This window comes from Scyliorhinus canicula, chromosome 5 (genome assembly GCF_902713615.1).
Source record: "Scyliorhinus canicula chromosome 5, sScyCan1.1, whole genome shotgun sequence".
In the NCBI taxonomy this organism is placed as follows: domain Eukaryota; kingdom Metazoa; phylum Chordata; class Chondrichthyes; order Carcharhiniformes; family Scyliorhinidae; genus Scyliorhinus; species Scyliorhinus canicula.
Genome location: NC_052150.1, coordinates 159,254,491 through 159,268,499, shown reverse-complemented (window position 1 = coordinate 159,268,499; position 14,009 = coordinate 159,254,491). Strand labels below are relative to the sequence as shown.

At 48.5% G+C, this 14,009-nt stretch overlaps 1 protein-coding gene across 13 annotated transcripts in view; it reads left to right on the top strand.

Moving 5' to 3' along the window:
- The window catches only part of akap9 (A kinase (PRKA) anchor protein 9), a 332,810-nt gene that overhangs the window by 158,849 nt on the left and 159,952 nt on the right, over positions 1–14,009 (top strand). For all 13 annotated transcript variants that reach the window (XR_005460747.1, XR_005460749.1, XR_005460744.1 and 10 more), the window contains one exon: positions 5,951–6,177. Coding sequence is in view for 1 of the 13 variants with exons in the window: in XM_038797918.1 (XP_038653846.1) it covers positions 5,951–6,177 (227 nt within the window). In the remaining 12 variants the exon portion in view is untranslated. The remainder of the gene's footprint in view (positions 1–5,950; positions 6,178–14,009) is intronic.

Sequence of the window (14,009 nt, the reverse complement as noted above, 5' to 3'; positions counted from 1 at the left end):
CCAGGTTCGATTCCCGGCTGGGTCACTGTCTGTGTAGAGTCTGCACGTCCTCCCCCTGTTTGCGTGGGTTTCCTCCGGGTGCTCCGGTTTCCTCCCACAGTCAAAAATGTGCAGGTTAGGTGGATTGGCCATGCTAAATTGCCCGTAGTGTCCTAATAAAAGTAAGGTTAAGGGGGGGTTGTTGGGTTACGGGTATAGGGTGGATACGTGGGTTTGAGTAGGGTGATCATGGCTCGGCACAACATTGAGGGCCGAAGGGCCTGTTCTGTGCTGTACAGTTCTATGTTCTATGCGCCGCATGAAACCCACATCGTCCCAATTTGGGGCGTATACATTGACCAGCACCACCCGCTCCCCCTGCAGCTTGCCGCTTACCATCACATACCTCCCGCCGCTGTCTGCCACCACATTCGACGCCTCAAACGACACCCTCTTCCCCACCAGGATCGCCACCCCCCGATTCTTTTGCATCCAGCCCCAAATGAAACACTTGGCCTACCCATCCCTTCCTCAATCTAACCTGATCCGCCACCTTCAGGTGCGTCTCCTGAAGCATGGCCACATCTGCCTTCAGGTGCGCAAACACGCGGGCCCGTTTGACCGGCCCATTCAGTCCCCTCACATTCCAGGTTATCAGTCGGATCAGGGGGCTACCTGCCCGCCTCCCCCGTTGACTAGCCATTACCCTTCCTCAGTCCGCCACGTGCCCGAGTCCCCCGCTCAGCCCGTTCCCCACGGCAACAGAACCCCATCCCGGCCCCCTCTACATGCTCCAGCTCCTTCTCGGCCATTCCAACAGCAACCCGGTACCCCCCCCCCCCCAGCACCCCCTAGCTGCGTAGCCCCTTCCATTGTACTTCCGTAAGTCAGCCGACTCCTGCTGACCACGGCCGCTCCCGCCACCCCTATGACCCTCCCCAGTTCAACACAACCCCCTCCCCCCAGTGCCGGCCCCTCCCACTGCTCCTCCAGCGAGGGAGAGAAGCCCGCGCTTCCATCCCGAGCCCCGCCCCCCCGACCCAACACGCGGGAAAAGACGGGCACATGACCCAACAGGACCGCGAACCACTCCCAAACTCTCAACCAGTGAAACAAAACCAGACGTGACAAAACGCCCAAGTAAACAGATAACAGTCCCAAAAAGCGAAAAAGCAGAACAGCAAAAAGACATCATCAAATAGAACCGATAAAAGCGAAAGGATACCAAGGAGGACAGAGCCTCCAGGCCGTGTACACCGCTCCCCAGCCCCCAGTCCTCAGTTCAAGTCCAGCTTCTCTGCCTGGACGAAAGCCCAGGCCTCCTCCGGAGAGTCAAAGTCGAGCTGGTGGTCCTTATGTGACCCAGAGGCATGCCGGCTGTAACAGGCCAAACTTTACCTGCTTCTTGTAGAGCACTGCCTTTGTCCGATTAAAACCAGCCCTTTTCTTTGCCACCTCCGCACTCCAGTCCTGGTAGATCCTGATCTCCGCATTCTTCCACTTGCTACTCCTCTCCTTCGCCCATCTCAGCACACACTCACGGTCGACGAAGCGGTGAAAACATACCAGCACCGCCCGAGGTGGCTCGTTTGGCCTGGATTTCCTCAGCAGCACCCAATGGGCACCCTCCAGCTCCAAGGGTCCCTGGAACGTCCCAGCGCCCATTAGTGAGTTCAGCATCATAGACACATAGGCCCCCAAATCCTAACATTCCAGCCCCTCTGGGAGGCCTAGAATCCGCAGATTCTTCCGAATGGCGCGGTTCTCCATCTCCTCCATCCTCGCTGACCACTTGTGGAGCGCCTCGTGCGACTCCACCTTCACTGCCAGGCCCAGGAGTTCGTCCTCGCTCTCCGAGGCCTTTTGCCGAAGCTCTCGGATCTCCACACCCTGAGCCGTCTGGGTCACCATGAGCTGGTCCAGGGAGGCCTTAAGCGGTTCCAGGATCTCTGCCTTCAGCTCCCTGAAGGAGAGCTGAAGCAGCGCCTGCTGCTCTCGCGCTGCTGATTCCCCGCCCGCCGCCATCTTGCCTTTCCTGTCTCGCACCTTTCTCTGCTCCAAAGCCGATTTTTTGACCACTCCGCTCCTGGTCCAAGCCATCCACCGGTGGAGAGTCTTAGAGGAAGTGTTCCCACACGGGGAAAAGTCCAACCAGTACCGCTACGGGCCCTTAAAAGAGCCCAAAAGACCGAAAATAGCGGGAGCTACCGAACGTGCGGCTTAGCTCCTCATCACCGCAACCGGAAGTCAATGGTCGTTATTCCTGAAGACTGTTGCATATGTTTCACTCCAATTGTGAAGACATTTAGTATATTAACAAATTGAGCTGGTTTAGCACAGTGGGCTAAATAGCTGGCTTGTAATGCAGAACAAGGCCATCAGCGCGGGTTCAATTCCTGTACCAACCTCCCTGAACAGGTGCCGGAATGTGGCGACTAGGGGCTTTTCACAATAACTTCATTGAAGCCGACTTGTGACACTAAGCGATTATTATTATTATTAAATGGGTTTCCAATGCCTTGCAAGTCAATGGGGAAAGTTGTACAGTAGGATTATTTGGCTAGTTCTTTCCAACAGCTGGCACAGACACAATAGGCCCAATGGCCTTCTGTGTTGAATAATTCTTTTTATCAATAATATGCATCAGTACTTTGGTGTATCTATTCTATGTTTTTTCCAAAATTATTAAAATGACTTTATCTCTTAACCCGACTGGTTCAAGTACAAAATGTTATAATCTATTATTTTCATTACCAATCTTGGCTGACCGTGTATTTTTTTTTAAAGTTGATGACCCACGTGTGTTTCAATAAGGCATTGATACGTAAATATTTAAAAAGTATTTTGGAAAGTTCCAGAAAACTAACATGCTGCTCAGAAACTGATATTGTTACTACAGTAGTCCCCCTTTATAACGCAGGTGTTGGGGTCCAAGACAGCCACCCGCGTTGCATCCGAGCCGCGGATATCCACGATGGGGGTTTTAAATTTATTTAAAAATCTATGCTAGCGCTTCCCATTGAGAGTCTACGGGGGGCGGGGGGAGAGGTCGGACCCCCGTAGACTCACAATGGGAAGCGCTAGCATAGATTTTTAAATAAATTTAAAACCCCCATCGTGGATCTAATTAAAACAGTGTCAATTTCAGCGGCCGGCTCACTTTGATCCGGAGAGGGAAGCTGCTCTCACTGAAACAATCAGCCGGCCGCTGAAATTGACACTGCTGGCTGCTCTCTCCCTCCAATCCAACTTTTAAGTTTTAATGTTTCTGATTGGAGGGAGAGAGCAGCTGGCAGTGTCAATTTCAGCGGCCGGCTGATTGTTTCAGTGAGAGAGCAGCTTCCCTCTCCAGATCAAAGTGAGCCGGCCGCTGAAATTGACACTGCCGGCTGATTGGAGGGAGAGAGCAGAGAACACAGGAGGAGGTCATACGGGCCTCTGCAAGACCAGCATTGTCTCACATCGCCCCTCCCCTCTGTAGCTGGGGTACAGGCTGTGGCTCCTGGGGTACAGGCTGTGGCTCCTGGGGTACAGGCTGTGGCTCCTGGGGTACAGGCCGTGGCTGCTGGGGTACAGGCTGTAGCTGCTGGGCTTCAGGCTGTGGCTGCTGGGGTACTGTGGCTGCTGGGGTACAGGCTGTGGCTCCTGGGGTACAGGCCGTGGCTGCTGGGCTTCAGGCTGTGGCTGCTGGGGTACTGTGGCTGCTGGGGTTCAGGCTGTGGCTGCTGAGGTACAGGCTGTGGCTGCTGGGGTTCTGATTGGAGGGAGAGAGCAGCCGGCAGTGTCAATTTCAGCGGCCGGCTGATTGCTTCAGTGAGAGAGCAGCTTCCCTCTCCGGATCAAAGTGAGCCGGCCGCTGAAATTGACACTGCCGGCTGCTCTCTCCCTCCAATCAGAAACATTAAAACTTAAAAGTTGGATTGGAGGGAGAGAGCAGCCGGCAGTGTCAATTTCAGCGGCCGGCTGATTGTTTCAGTGAGAGAGCAGCTTCCCTCTCCGGATCAAAGTGAGCCGGCCGCTGAAATTGACACAATTGACAGTTGGGGTCCATAAGCCCCCCCCCCCCCCCCCCCCGCGGTATATCGCGAACCACGGTATTGCGGAGCGCGGTATAACGGGGGACTACTGTAATATGGTGCAGATTTTACTGTCAGTAGCAAAGTGAAAGCACCTGTCTCTGATCGCTAAAAAAGGTGTTAAAAAGATCTAGTGATCTGTGGCATGAGTTTCCCCATTCCCCACAAGTTTGAATCTGCTGTCCAGTTGCATTGATGTCTTTAAGTATGATATGCAACCAATCACACCGAGGTATTCTAATAGACAGCAAACCCAGAAATAAAATACACTAATTATCTTACAATTTTAATTACATTTTACTGAGAGTGGAATCAATTATTGAGACATGCATATGGGATTAAAGTAGAAACTGAAATGTAAGATTTTCATAAGAACTAGGAGTAGGCCATCTGGCCCCTCGAGCCTGCTCCGCCATTCAGTGAGATCATGGCTGATCTTTTGTGGACTCAGCTCCACTTTCCAGCCCGAACACCATAACCCTTAATCCCTTTATTCTTCAAAAAACTATCTACCTTTACCTTAAAAACATTTAATGAAGGAGCCTCAACTGCTTCACTGGGCAAGGAATTCCATAGATTCACAACCCTTTGGGTGAAGAAGTTCCTCCTAAACTCAGTCCTAAATCTACTTCCCCTTATTTTGAAGCTATATCCCTAGTTCTGCTTTCACCCGCCAGTGGAAACAACCTGCCCGCATCTATCCTATCTATTCCCTTCATAATTTTAAATGTTTCTATAAGATCCCCCCTCATCCTTCTAAATTCCAACGAGTACAGTCCCAGTCTACTCAACCTCTCCTCATAATCCAACCCCTTCAGCTCTGGGATTAACCTAGTGAATCTCCTCTGCACACCCTCCAGTGCCAGTATGTCCTTTCTCAAGTAAGGAGACCAAAACTGAACACAATACTCCAGGCGTGGCCTCACCAACACCCTATACAACTGCAACATCACCTCCCTAGTCTTAAACTTCATCCCTCTAGCAATGAAGGACAAAATTCCATTTGCTTTCTTAATCACCTGTTGCACCTGTAAACCAACTTTCTGTGACTCATGCACTAGCACACCCAGGTCTCTCTGCACAGCAGCATGTTTTAATATTTTATAATTTAAATACTAATCCCGTTTGCTGTTATTCCTACCAAAATGGATAACCTCACATTTGTCAACATTGTATTCCATCTGCCAGACCCTAGCCCATTCACTTAACCTATCCAAATCCCTCTGCACACTTCCAGTATCCTCTGCACTTTTCGCTTTACCACTCATCTTAGTGTCATCTGCAAACTTGGACACATTGCCCTTGGTCCCCAACTCCAAATCATCTATGTAAATTGTGGGCCCAACACGGATCCCTGAGGGACACCACTAGCTACTGATTGCCAACCAGAGAAACACCCATTAATCCCCACTCTGTGCTTTCTATTAATTAACCAATCTTCTATCCATGCTACTACTTTACCCTTAATGCCATGCATCTTTATCTTATGCAGCAACCTTTTGTGTGGCACCTTGTCAAAGGCTTTCTGGAAATCCAGATATACCACATCCATTGGCTCCCCGTTATCTACTGCACTGGTTTTATAAAACAAATTTGAAAATGTGGAAAGTTTTTAACCACAATGAAGAAATTTGACATTGCGCAAAGATAAAGTTGTTTCTTATAGCTAGTGAAGCTGTTCAATTGTAAATACAATATGCCATTGAAAAAACACTTTACACCTCATTCAACAGGCTATAACTTTTTCAGAAGGTTTTACAGAGAGACTAATTGGGTAAAAAGGATAAGTTCTCAATTTGAGTTCTGACCATTTTCATAGAAATCGTTGTTCAGGGGCTGTAGCCTTCTGTTCAATGGGCAAATCTAGATTCACATGATCTCTTTTTAATCCTCAGAAGAGAAGTCAAATTCCCATTATGGTAGTGACACAGGAGGTGATGATGCTAGTATCTGGTCAGGAGGGACAGATGAAGGACTGGAACTGTCTCACCGTTTCACAGAGAGCATCTTCAGTGGCGGAATACTGGATCCGGAGGCTGAAGAGCTTGTACTAAATGTGGGAACCCGTCTTCAAGCAGCTTTAGAAAAATTGCTGGAAGCTATCACAGAAACCACCTATCAGGTAACATATTTTCTATGCCAGCATGATTTGAAGTTTATTTTTCACATTCACAGCTCTTCAATCTTAGTAGAGTCAAACCTCAGTGGCTGCACAGGAAAGAGAGACTTTCAACCTTCCTCACCCCCACTCCCCACCTCCTTAAAATCTTCCTATTTCTCAGTCATCAAGCTCGGGCCCTCAGTTCTAAATTATGTTTCAAAGAAGTTTCTTGGATTTAGGATTGTAGGAAGGCATAGTTGTCCTTCGCCATCACCACTGTAGCATATATAGGTTCCTCGAAAGGATCACTTAAACACATCTCACTGACTGAATGTTCTCTGGCCTAGTATCTCACCTCTTTTTTTTTTTTTATAAATGTTTTTTTATTGAGTTTTCATATTTTATATATGACAAATTACAAGTTATTAGAGAGAGAGAAAAAAAAAAGGAAAACACAAAAATTTAACATGAATATTTACAGGTAAGCATCTTCATAACAATAATTGTGGCCGCCCCCTTTAGCCAGCATACATATTTTACATTCCCCAATATGGCCGAGGCACATGTTTATAGGCATTTATTTATAGTTTGGTTTTGGGCCTTGGCTTGCCATCAAACCCCCATACCGAGCCCGTATTCCCCCCCCACCCCCCCAGCTACCTTCCCCCGATTCCCGCCCATTTTCCCCTGGTTCTTGGCCACCCGACTATTCTTCCTCATGTACGTTGGCCACAAACAGGTCCCGGAACAGTTGCATGAATGGCTCCCACGTTCTGTGGAAGCCGTCGTCCGACCCTCGGATGGCGAATTTGATTTTCTCCATTTGGAGAGATTCCGAGAGGTCGGACAGCCAGTCTGCAGCTCTGGGTGGTGCTGCTGACCGCCAGCCAAACAGGATTCTACGGCGGGCAATCAGGGAGGCAAAGGCAAGGGCGTCCGCCCTCCTCCCCAGGAATAGATCTGGCTGGTCTGAAACCCCGAAGACCGCCACTATCGGGCATGGCTCCACCCTCACCCCCACCACTTTGGACATAGCCTCGAAGAAGGCTGTCCAGTACTCCACAAGTCTGGGGCAAGACCAGAACATGTGGGCGTGGTTGGCCGGGCCTCTCTGGCACCGCTCACATTTGTCCTCCACCTCCGGGAAGAACCTACTCATACGGTTTCTCGTTAAGTGGGCTCTATGTACCACTTTTAGTTGCGTCAGGCTGAGCCTTGCGCATGTGGAGGTGGAGTTGACCCTATGCAGTGCTTCGCTCCAGAGTCCCCACCCTATCTCCATCCCCAGGTCGTCCTCCCATTTCCTTCTTGTTGCGTCCAGTACGGTGTCGTCCCTATCTACCAGTCGGTCATACATGTCACTACAGTTCCCTTTCTCTAGGATACTTGCGTCCAGTAGGTCTTCCAATAGTGTCTGTCGTGGCGGTTGTGGGTACGTCCTTGTCTCCTTTCGTAGGAAGTTTTTGAGCTGCAGGTACCGTAGCTCGTTCCCCCCAGCTAGCTGAAATTTCTCTGTCAGTTCGTCCAGTGTTGCGATCCTGTCGTCCGTGTATAGGTCCCTGACTGTCAGTGTCCCCCCCGTCCTGCCTCCACCTTTTGAAGGTGGCGTCGGTCAGTGGTGGTTTGAACCTATGGTTGTTGCAGATGGGAGCCTTGTCCGACATTTTGTACAGGCCAAATTGCTGCCGCAGTTGGTTCCAGGATTGGAGGGTGGCTGTCACCACTGGGCTGGTGGAGTGTTTTTTGGGTGGGGATGGGAGTGCTGCCGTGGCGAGGGCCCGGAGGGAGGTTCCCATGCAGGAGGCCTCCTCCGCACGCACCCACTCGGCTTCTGGCTCCTGGATCCATCCCCTTACTCGCTCGGCTGTTGCCGCCCAGTGGTAGAATTGTAGATTCGGGAGGGCTAGCCCCCCCCTGGATTTTGTTTTTTGTATGACCTTCTTTGGGATCCTAGCATTTTTACCCCCCCATACGAACGCCATGATATGTTTGTCCAGCGCTTTGAAAAAGGCCTTGGGGATGTAGATCGGAATGGATCTAAACAGAAAAAGGAACCTGGGCAGTACGTTCATTTTGATCGTCTGGACTCTCCCCGCAAGGGAGAGCGGGAGTGTGTTCCATCTTTGCAGGTCCTTTTTAACTTCCTCCGTCAGGCTGGTGAGGTTCCATTTGTGGATCCCTTTCCAGTCATGGGCTATTTGGATCCCCAGGTAGCGGAATTTATTTCGGGCTTGTTTGAACGGCAGCCCCTTTAGTGCGGCCCCCCCCCCCTTTGCGAGCGTACTGGGAAGATCTCACTTTTGCTCATGTTGAGTTTGTAGCCCGAGAAGGCTCCAAACTCTTTCAGGAGCGCTATGATTCCGTCCATGCTGCTTTGTGGGTCCGAGATATAGAGGAGCAGATCATCCGCATAGAGTGAGACTCTGTGCTCTCTACCTCCCCTTCGGATCCCCCTCCAATTTTTTGCTGCCCTGAGCGCGATTGCTAGCGGTTCGATTGCTAGTGCGAACAGCAGCGGGGACAGTGGGCATCCTTGTCTGGTGCCCCTGTGCAGCTGGAAGTATTGGGAGTTGGTATTGTTGGTCCGTACACTCGCCATGGGAGCGTTGTATAGGAGCTTTACCCAAGCGGTGAACCCTGTTCCAAGCCCGAACCGCTCCAGTACCTCTATGAGGTATTTCCATTCGACTCTGTCGAAGGCCTTTTCTGCGTCCAGGGAGACGATCACCTCTTGTGTTCTCTCCCCGGAGGGGGTCATTATCACGTTCAGCAGGCGCCTGATGTTCGCGGTAAGCTGTCTACCTTTGACGAAGCCCGTCTGGTCCTCTGTGACCACCTCAGGTACACAGTCTTCTAGCCTTTTGGCTAGGATTTTGGCCAGTATTTTGGCGTCTGCGTTCAGCAGAGATATGGGTCTGTATGACCCACATTCCGTTGGGTCTTTGTCTTTCTTAGGTATCAGCGAGATTGAGGCCTGTGCTAACGTGGGTGGCAGTGTGCTCCTAGCTAGCGAGTCTGTGAACATCTCCCGCAGGTGCGGGGCCAGCGCTGTCGCGAATTTTTTGTAGAAGTCCGCCGGGAATCCGTCCGGTCCCGGCGCCTTCCCCGTCTGCATGGAGCTAATGCTCTCCATGATCTCTCCCAGTGTTAGTGGTGCTTCCAGATCCCGTTTTCTGCCCTCTCCCACGACTGGTATGTCCAGTCCATCAAGAAACCGGTTCATCCCAGCCTTCCCCGTTGGGGGCTCCGAGGTGTATAGCTCTTGGTAGAAGGCCTTGAAGGTTTCGTTAATCCTCTCTGGTTATCTCACCTCTTAACTCACCACTGAAGAAATGGTGCAGAAGTCATTGAATGGCTCGTCTGCATGTTCATTAAATGGAAACATGACTTCAAGCACATGGAGCAGAGGATGCACTGGATAGTGAATGTCTTTTTCTGAGTCAAACCAGATTTATGTATCCTGTAACGAGGCCTGCCAGTCAGGGTTAGTGTACTAGTGTACCAATGGATAACAAACCAACAACAAACTATAGTTATTTGCTGATCTTGATTTTCTTTGGAGTTTGGACCTGGAGTCCTCTGCAGACTCTTGTAACATAGTCCTCCATGACTCTGATTGCACTTTGGAATAAGACCAGAAGACGTAGGAACAGATGTAGACCATTTGGCCCATCAACTTTGCTCAGTTATTGAATGAGATATGACTGATCTAATATGATAATCCTCAACTCCACTTTCCTGCCTTATCTCAACAGCCCTTGAATCTCTTACTGATTAAAAATCTGTCTGTTTCAGCCTTGAACATACTTAATGGCCTAACCTTGATCATCCTCCTTTGTGGTAAAGAATTCCACAGGTTTACTACCCTCTGAGTGAAGAACTTCCTCTTCATCTCCGTCATAAATGGACAAACCCTTATTCTGAGATTATGGCCTCTGGACCTAGACTCTACCACCTCTCAACAGCCACCCTGTCAAGCCGCCTGAGAATCCTTTACATCTCAATAAGGTTGCTGCTCACTCTTCTAAACTCCAATAAGCACAGGCTCACCCTGCTCAACCTCTCTTCATAAGAAAATCCCTCCATAACCAAGATCAATCTAGTGAATCTTCTCTGGACTGCGTCTATGCCAGTATATATTTGCTTAGATAAGGGGACCAAAACTGTTCACAGTATTCCAGTGTGGTATAACTAGTGCCTTGCATAATGAAAGCAAGAGTTCCCTATTTTTATACTTGATTCTCTTTGAAATAAAAGCCAACATTATATTTACCTTTCCTATTGCCTGCTGAACATTCATGCTTGCTTTTGGTAATTTATGAACTAGAACCCCGTATCCCTTTGTGCAGCAACTTTATGCAGTCTTTCTCCATTTAAATAATGTTCAGCTCCTTTATTCTTCCTATCAAAGTGCATACTCAAGGGGGAAAAGGGGAGAGGGAATAAGTAAACAAGTAAACAAAAACTATCACTAGAGAAAAAGTACTAGGGAAACAAATGGAGCTAAAGGTCGATAAGACCTCTGGACCGGATGAGTTGCATCCCAGGATATTAAAGGAAGTAGCTGCAGAGATAGTGGATGCACTGGTAATAACCTTCCAAGAATCCTTAAATTCAAACAGACGGAGGAACAGATTGGGCTTTCCATTTCTTCCATTCCTTGGGCAGATCTTGGAAAGGTGCAGAAGTAACAGAGTTGGTGTCATGGGTGTCTTCAACTTCCCTAATATTGACTGGAACCTCCTTACTGCAAATGGTTTGGATGGAACAGATTTTGTCAGGTGTGTACAGGAAGGATTCCTGACTCAATATGTAGATAGGCCGACTAGGGGGAGACCATATTGAATAAGGTGCTTGGCAATGAACCAGGCCAGGTGTCAGATGTCTCAGTGGGAGAGCATTTCAGTGACAGTGACCACAGCTCCTTGACCTTGGCCATAGTCATAGAGAGGGATAGGAACAGGCATTTTGGGAAGGTATTTAATTGGGGTAGGGGAAATTATACAGCTATTAGACAGGAGCTGTGGAGCATAAAGTGGGAACAGTTCTTGGGGAAATGCACAACAGTAATGTGGGGATTGTTTAAGGATCACTTGCTGCGAGTGCTGGATAGTTTTGTCCCACTGAGACAAGGAAGGAATGGAAAGTTGAAGGAGCCTTGGATGACAAGAGAAGTAGAGCTTCTAGTCAAGAGGAAGAAGGAACCTTGCGTAAGGTTGAGGAAGCAAGGATCTGGCACGGGAGGGTTACAAGGTAGCCAGAAAGGAACTCAAAAATGGACTTGGGAGAGCTAGAAAGGGGCATGAAAAAGCCTTAGCGGGAAGGATTAGGGAAAACCCCAAGGCGTTCTACACTTATGTGAGAAATAAGAGGATGATCAGAGTGAGAGTAAGACCGATTCCGCATTCATTAGAGACTGGGACCTTGTTGATCATGACAACAGCACGAACCAGGTTAATAGACACAAACAGTTTGATATTAAGGAGGATATGCTGGAAATTTTGAAAAGCATCAGGATAGATACGTCCCCTGGGTCTGATGGGATATACCCAGGGTTACTACAAGAAGCGAGGGAGGAGATTGCTGCGCCGTTGACGATGATCTTTCCTTCCTCACTCTCCACTGGAGTAGTACCGGATGATTGGCGGGAGGCGAATGTTGTTCCCCTGTTCAAGAAAGGGAATAGGGAAATCCCTGGGAATTACAGACCAGTCAGTCTTGCGTCTGTGGTGAGCAAAATATTGGAAAGGATTCTGAGAGATAGAATTTATGATTATTTAGAAAAACATAGTTTGATTAAAGATGGTCAGCATGGTTTTGTATGGGGCAGGTCATGCCTTACAAGCCTCATTGAATTCTTTGAGGATGTGACGAGACACATTGATGAAGGTCAGGTAGTGGATGTGGTGATATGGATTTCAGTAAGGCATTTGATAAGGTTCCCCATGCTAAGTTCGTTCACAAAGTATGGGGGCATGGGATACAGGGAAATTTGGCTGTCTGGATACAGAATTGGCTGGCCGAAAGAAGACAGCGAGTGGTAGTGGATGGAAAGTATTCTGCCTGGAGGTGGGTGACCAGTGGTGTCCTGTTGAGATCTGTTCTGGGACCTCTGCTCTTTGTGGTTTTTATAAATGACTTGGATGAGGAATTGGAAGGGTGGGTTAGTAAGTTTGCCGATGACAGGAAGGTTGGTGGAGTTGTAGATAGTGTCGAGGGCTGCTGCAGGTTGCAACAGGACATTGACAGGATGCAGAGCTGGGCTGAGAAGTGGCAGAGGGAGTTCAACCTAGATAAATGTGAAGTGATATATTTTGGAAGGTCGAATTTGAATGCTGAATACAGGGTTAAAGGCAAGATTCTTGTAAGTGTGGAGGAACAGAGGGATCTTGGGATCCACATACATAGATCCCTCAAAGTTGCCACCCAGGTTGATAGGGTTGTTAAGAAGGCGTATGGTGTGTCGGCTTTCATTTGCAGGGGGATTGAGTTTCAGAGCTGCGAGGTTTTGCTGCAACTTTATAAAACCCTGGTTAGACCACACTTGGAATATTGTGTCCAGTTCTGGTCGTCTCATAAGAATGTGGATGCTTTGGAGAGGGTGCAGAGGAGGTTGGCCAGGATGCTGTCTGGACTGGAGGGCATGTCTTATGAAGAAAGATTGAGGGAGCTAGGGCTTTTCTAACTGGAGCGAAGAAGGAAGAGAGGTGACTTGATAGAGGTGTACAATGTGATGAAAGGCATGGATAGAGAGGATAGCCAGAGACTTTTCCCCAGAGCAGAAATGGCTGTCACGAGGGATCATAATTTTAAGGTGATTGGAGGAAGGCATAGGGACGATGTCAGAGGTAGGTTCTTCATACAGAGTGGTGGGTGCGTGGAATGCACTGCCAGCAGAGATGGTGGAGTCAGAGTCATTAGGGACATTTAAGCGACTCTTGGACAGGCACATGGACAGCAGTAAATTGAAGGGGTGTAGGTTAGGTTGATCTTAGATTAGGATAAATGGTCGGCACAACATCATGGGCCGAAGGGACTGTACTGTGCTGTACTGTTCTATGTTCTAGAAAAGTCCCAGAGGATTGGAAAACTACCAATATACCCTTATTCAAAAAGGGAGGGGGCAAAAACAGGTAACTGGAGGTCAGTGAGCTTAACATCTGCCATTAGCAAACTGTTAAAGTGCATTATAAAGGAAGTAATGGTCGTATTCCAATGTGCAATCAAAGTCATAGATGTAAAGGCATATGACATCACGGAGACGTGGTCCCAAGGTGACCAAGGATGGTAACTAAACATTGAGGGCTATTCAGTTTTTACGAAGGACAGACAGAAAGGAAAACGTGGTGAAGTTTTTTTGTTGATTAAAGAAGATATTGATACACTATTGAGGAAAGATATTAATACGGATGATGTGGAATTTGTCCGGGTTGGGATACACATCAAGGGGCAAAAAACATTTGTAGGGGTGGTATACAGACCACCAAACTCCAGTGATAATGTTGGGAATAGCATTAGACAGGAAATCAGAATGCAGGTGATGAACATCAGTGATTATGGGTGACTTTAATCTGCATATAGATTGGGTGAGTCAAATTCGTCACAGCACAATAGATGAGGAATTTCTGGAGTGTATACGGGATGGTTTTCGGGACCAGTATGTTTTTTTGGAAATTTAGATTACCCAATTATTTTTTTCCAATTAAGGGGCAATTTAGTGTGGCCAATCCACCTACTCTGCACATTTTTGGGTTGTGGGGGCGAAACCCACGCAGACACAGGGAGAATGTGCAAACTCGACACGGACAGTGACCCAGAGCCGGGATCGAACCTGGGACCTCAGCGCCGTGAGG